At 54.1% G+C, this 6,000-nt stretch overlaps 1 protein-coding gene across 1 annotated transcript; it reads left to right on the forward strand.

Moving 5' to 3' along the window:
• The first annotated feature begins 1,224 nt into the window (after positions 1-1,224).
• On the forward strand, positions 1,225-3,867 carry RABAC1 (Rab acceptor 1). The gene is made up of 5 exons (XM_024577498.3): positions 1,225-1,394; positions 1,701-1,913; positions 2,191-2,288; positions 3,441-3,542; positions 3,632-3,867. Exons 1-5 carry the CDS (start codon positions 1,339-1,341, stop codon positions 3,718-3,720), a joined length of 558 nt encoding a protein of 185 aa, XP_024433266.1. The 5' UTR covers positions 1,225-1,338; the 3' UTR covers positions 3,721-3,867.
• The last annotated feature ends 2,133 nt before the right edge of the window (positions 3,868-6,000 follow it).

Below are 6,000 nucleotides of genomic sequence, written 5' to 3' on the forward strand. Positions count from 1 at the left end.
TCACCAGCTGGCTGTAAATTGTTCATACTGTTTGGCCTTGTTTAATTTTCTTGTCTCACTTTCCCCATTCCACTTGCCCAGGAATTTTCCTAGCTTCTTTCTATCCCATCTCAATACTATAGTAGCAATAACATCCAATAGTTGGCCATTTATTAGGCAGTTATAAAGTATCAAGACTCAAGCACTTTACATGGACTGTGTAACTGAGTCACCATAAGCCCCTGAGTGTGGTTCTATCAGGTCCCCCACTGTCCAGACGAAGGCGCTAAGGTTCAGTGTGGTGACGAGGTCAACACAGGCTGGATTTTCACTTCTCACTTCAAAATCCCAGTCCTTTTGGTTACAACGCCCTCTTTAAAAAATTCTCAATGCTGGTGTGGCTCAGTGGATTGAGCGCTGGCCTTCAAACCAAACAGTCGCAGTCTTGATTCCCAGTCAAGGCACATGCCTGGGCTGTGGGCCAGGTCCCCAGTAGGGGGCGCATAAGAGGTGACCACACATTGATGTTTTTCTCTCTTTATCCCTCCCTTCCCCTCTGTCTAAGAATAAATAAAAAATTCTCAACCCTCAACCCTTTCCCTTTCCCAATGTCCCTTCTCCCTATCCACAGGGAGCAGAGTGGGGAGTGAGGTGTCCCTAGGATCCTAGTCCTACTCCTAACCCATTCATTAGTGGGAGCCCAGGGTTGTGGGGGGTTTTGTTCCCCACCTCAGATACCTCTTCTAGCAACCATGGCCGTCTCACTAGTCTCCACCTCTTGAGGATGGAAGGAATAGATTCCCGTGAATTCTCTCCAGTCTCGTTATTCAAAACGTAGGCCATGCACCAGTAGCATCAGCAGCACCTAAGAACTTGTTAAACACGTAGATGAATGGGCCGCATCCCAGATCTGCTGAATCAGTTTTATGAAACCTCCGTATGTGTCCCCTGCCCTCTACAATCAGAACACAGGTCTACACGGTTCCTACTGTACCCTCCACCTGCTGGACAGTACACAACACCTGCTCCCTTAACGGCGACTCGTGACAATCAACCTTCCCCACGCCACACTCCTGGCTTCTGGAACTACAACTCCCACAATGCCCAGAGGCGCTCGTCGTCACTTTACACGACATTTCCCAAGCTGTTTTGCGAACAGGACCACCATCATGGAGTCCACCCTCCCCGACATCGTCAGAACTACAACTCCCACAATGCTCAGCGGCAGAACTCCCGTCCTCAGCAGCCTCCGAACGGCGCCACGTAGGCTCGGCTGGGTGGGGCCCCGCTCCGGAGGGGTAGACGGGGTCTGCAGGACCCAGGCCTCGTAACAGCGGTTCTACCCCTCACGACGCAGCCATGGCAGCCGAGAAGGACCAGCAGGAGGATGCCGGGGCGGAAGGGCTGAGCGCCACGTGAGCAGGCTGGCTGTAACCCCCCTGACCGAGACCCAGGAGCCCTGTCCCTCTGTCCCTCCTCTCTCGGGTCTCAGGAATCCAGCATCCCCCGCCCCAGCCCCCAAACACTAGAGTCTCGGCCTCTTGTCTCCTTTTCCAGGACCCTGGAGTCTGGCTCTTAGCCCCGTCTCCCCTGGGACCTGGAGTCTAGCACCCTTACCCACCCCGCCCAAGAAACCCGGAGTCTGGCCCCCCGCAGCCTCCTCTGAGTGGGGGTCCGACCTCCATCCCTGTCTACTCTGACCTGGACCCGCCGCCCACCAGGACTCTGCTGCCGAAACTGATCCCATCCGGCGCGGGCCGTGAGTGGCTGGAGCGGCGCCGCGCAACCATCCGTCCCTGGGGCACCTTCGTGGACCAGCGGCGCTTCTCGCGGCCCCGCAACGTGGGCGAGCTTTGCCAGCGCCTCGTACGAAACGTGGAGTACTACCAGAGCAACTATGTGTTCGTGTTCCTGGGCCTCATCCTGTACTGTGTGTGAGTGCCTCCACCCGCCCGCGCCAGGTCGTCCTGGTCTGCCCTGACCTGCCCTCAGCGGCTGGCCCGCCTCTCACTGGCCAGGTCCCATCCCCATGGGATAGCTTTGCCTCTCTTTCACCAAAGGTCTAGTCCCTACCTTCCCATCAGCCTGGCCAGTGTGACCAAATGTGACTTCAACTTGCCTGGCCTGCCAACCAACGATGTAGAAGGTCAGGGTCCCCCTGGTTGGGCTAGCCCCCCAGCTGCCTGACCATGCCTCCCTGCCCTCCTCCAGGGTGACATCTCCCATGCTGCTGGTGGCCATTGCTGTCTTCTTTGGCGCCTGTTACATCCTCTATCTGCGCACGTTGCAGTCCAAGTTTGTGCTCTTTGGTGAGAAATCCCCTGCGCAGATGGATTCCTGCACCCTCAAATCCTGGTCTCTTGGAACAAAAGCCTTAGACCCCCAAGCCCAAGAGTAACCAAACCTAGATCTACACCAGATCCCTCAAACCCTATCTCTTAAAATCTCAGATGCACCAGATGCTCCTCACCCAGTCTCAGCCGCCCAAATTTTTATTCTCCAAACTGAGAATGAAATAACCCCAGAACCCACTCTCCACCTAGCTCCTGTCCATTAAACCCACTCCACTCCTCACTCCCTAACCTCAGCAGAAAGCATCAGCTGCAGACACCCATACTGGACACCAGGTGGCGACCTCACACTGTCTTAGATCTGTCCCCATCCCTGTCCCGCTCCCTGGGGCAGGGTCAGAAGGATCTCGGGACTTCTCAGAGAGGGAAACTGAGGCCTGTGGCTCCTGTATGCCCAGGCTAGCACCAAGCACTATTGGGAAGAAAGAGAGACCTGAGTCCCCACCCAGGGAGTGTCCAAGGTTTGGAGTGGGGACAGGGAGGAGTTGGGGTCAGATAAGCAGGAAGCCCTGAGGCCTGCAGGTTGTGTACATGACAGAGGTGGGCTGGTGGTGAGCTGTGGCGGGCAAGTGCAGGGCTTGGAGGGAGCACCTGGAGCGCAGCCACCACCTGGTTTCAGCCACTGCCGCCCCGGGGCCTGCACACCTGTTCTTCCTGTCTGCCATGAGAAACCAGAAATCTGTATTGTTACGTGAAATCATTCAATTTCTCTGTCAGCCCCGAGTCAAATTCTTGGGGAATGTTGTACAGACTCAAAAAACACAATTGCAGGTCAGACTTGCCTCCGAGGCCCCCAGTTTGGGACTCCTGGGTCTACTTGAGAGCAGGTTATGGCAGGAGAGCCCTAATCTTGTGGAGAGAGGGGCTGGGAGCTTCCTGGAGGAAGTGGGGTTGAAAGCAGGGTGTGCTGTATTCTGGCTGACAGCGGAGACATTGTAGAAATGGTGGGGCCTGGACTTGGAGGGCTTTGGCATAAGGAGTTTGGGTGATTCTGAGGCTCCCGAGGTTTGTGACCCCAGACTGTCAAGGGGCATCGGGGTTACTTGGGAGAGGGCACGTGTGTCTGAACAGCTTCCCCAATGCCATCAACCACCCCCCCCCCCTCCCCAGGCCGAGAGATGAGCCCCGCCCATCAGTATGCTCTGGCTGGGGGCATCTCCTTTCCCTTCTTCTGGCTGGCTGGTGCAGGCTCAGCTGTCTTCTGGGTCCTGGGTGAGTACAGGGTCTGGGTAGCGGGGGCAGGGGGTGGTTTGGGGGGCCAGGTGAGGGAGCAAGGCCCCGAACTGTCCATTTTCCTGCAGGAGCCACCCTCGTGGTCATTGGCTCCCACGCTGCCTTCCACCAGATTGAGGCTGTGGACGGTGAAGAGCTGCAGATGGAGCCAGTGTGAGGCATCTGCCAGCCTCCCTCGCCAGCTGCCCCATCCCTCTTCACCCCTGTTCTGCACAGCTCTGCTGCTCCAGCCAAAGGCCCCCTTCCCATCACAAGCCCTGGGAACCAGCTTTGGAAATAAAGCCGTTGTAGTCGTCATTCAGCACTTACTCTCCCAGGATCTTCTGTGGGTCTGCGTGGCAGGGTGCAGAGATACTGCAGAGGTAGAGACAGAAGGGGGCTTGCGGTGGGGGGAAGACAGTGAGCAAGAGAACTAACTGAACTGTGACAGCATGGCCAATGCTAGTACGTGCCAAGGAGAAGAGAGTTGGGAAGGGAGACCATGCCAGGGACCCCAGACCACCCCTGTGTTTGATGGTTTGCTGGGAGGCCTCGGTATACAGCTGGACTCACAGCCGCGATTTATCGTGGAAGGAGACAAAGCGCCCCGGCTGGTGTGGCTTAGTGGATTGAGTACTGGCCACAGTAGCACCCTCTGTCTGACGTGGACCAAATTCCAGACGCCCAGGAGGAAAGCAGGTGTCCCACATAAACAATGCCATTTGCACAAACAGTTCAGCCACAAGAGCCACTCTTGTCAGGGAACGGGGGGAAACTGTCCTAGAGTCTAAGTTCCCGATGCCAGCCACGGGCCGGCTATGCCAGCAGGCCTCTCTCGGGGCAGCAGTCCCGTGTTAACTGCGTAGAGAAATTTCTGGAGATGAGTTAGGGTTTTAAAAAGGCCTCCCTGAGGTGACGGTGAGTGAAAACCTAAACTGAGTGAGGAAACAGCTTCAGATCCTTGGGAGGAAGAATGTTCCGGGCAGAGGGAGCAGCGAGTGGGTGCAAAGGCCCAGAGGTGAGAGTGTGCCGGGAAGTCTGAGGAGTGGCAACAAGGCCGCTGTGGCCAGAGCTGACCAGCCGGGGAAGGTGGGAGACTTGCAGGCTTCAGTGTGAGCTTTGGTTTTACTCTGAGCGAAAGAGACACGAATTGCTTTTCACAGGAATGTGAAGACTGCCATGCAGAAACGCTGACAAAAGAGAAACAGTGAGGTGATGGACAGCCTGAAGGCTGCTTCAGATGGGGCCAATCTGGGAGGGCTCTCTGAGGAGGTGACATTTCTGTGAGCTCTGAGCCACAGGAAGAGCTGCAGGGGGAGTGTCCTAAGCAGAGGCATGGCCTCCAACCTGGCCAGGTGGCTCAAATAAAATGTCCGTACACCAAAAGGTTGGGGGTTTGATTCCTGGTCAGAGCACATACAGGTTGCAGGTTTGACCGCCAGTCGGGGTGTATGGAAGGTGGTTGGTCAATGTTTCTCTCTCACATTGATGTTTCCCTCTCTCTCTAAAATGAAAACATTAAAAAAAAAACCCTCACAGTTCATCATTCAGCAAATGTTTATCAAGTGTACGCTGAATACCTAGTGTCATTTTGGAATCCTGTCACATGTGGTGGCCAGCAGCCACATGTGGTACTGAGCACTTGGCTGGTCCAAACTGAGGCATGTTGTGAGAATAAAACACAAATTTCAAAGATGTAGTAGGACAAGGGTGTAAAATGTCTTAATAACCCTGGCTGATGTGGCTCAGTGGATTGAGCACCAGCCTGTGAACCAAAGGGTCCCTGGTTTGATTCCCATTCAGAGCACAGGCCTGGGTTGTAGGCCAGGTCCCCAGTAGGGGGCGCACGAGAGGCAACCACATGTTGATGTTTCCCTCCCTTCCCTTTTAAAAATGTCTCGATAATTTTTAATATATTTTATTGATTATGCTATTACAGTTGCCCCATTTCCTTCCCTTTATTCCCCTCCACTCTGCACCTGCCTCCCACCCGCATTTCCCACCTTACTTCATGTCCTGAGTCATACATATAAGTTCTTTGGCTTCTCCATTCTTACACTATTCTTAACCTCCCCTTGTCTATTTTCTACCTTCCATTTATACTACTTATTCCCTGTACCTTTTCCCCCTTTTGATATTGGTTATGCAATGGAAGGAAAATATGTTAGGTAAAATGGTTTAAATTGCTTTCTCTTTTGTAATTTACTTCTTACAATTGACTAAGTATCGAATGTAAAGTTACATTTGTGGCTCGTACTGTGTTCCTACTGGACACACTGGCTAAGATGCTGAGGAAACATCAGGGTGGGCGCAGACCTCACGTTCAGTGGGAAAGCCTCAACCCACGAGCTGAACAACCAGCAACAGGAAACTCTCAAGACAGTCATAAATGCTCTGAAGCCAGTAAAATGAGTTTGGGCGAGGCTAGAGAGTAGCTGAGGAAAGGCAGGGCTCACTT

This window comes from Desmodus rotundus, chromosome 12 (genome assembly GCF_022682495.2).
Source record: "Desmodus rotundus isolate HL8 chromosome 12, HLdesRot8A.1, whole genome shotgun sequence".
NCBI classification, from domain to species: domain Eukaryota; kingdom Metazoa; phylum Chordata; class Mammalia; order Chiroptera; family Phyllostomidae; genus Desmodus; species Desmodus rotundus.

Coding starts and splice junctions, on each gene's coding strand:
- RABAC1 (XM_024577498.3), top strand. CDS start 1,339: ATGGCAGCCGAGAAGGACCAGCAGGAGGATGCCGGGGCGGAAGGGCTG. Junction 1,914..2,190: donor GGCCTCATCCTGTACTGTGT/GTGAGTGCCTCC, acceptor GCCCTCCTCCAG/GGTGACATCTCCCATGCTGC. Junction 3,543..3,631: donor AGCTGTCTTCTGGGTCCTGG/GTGAGTACAGGG, acceptor ATTTTCCTGCAG/GAGCCACCCTCGTGGTCATT.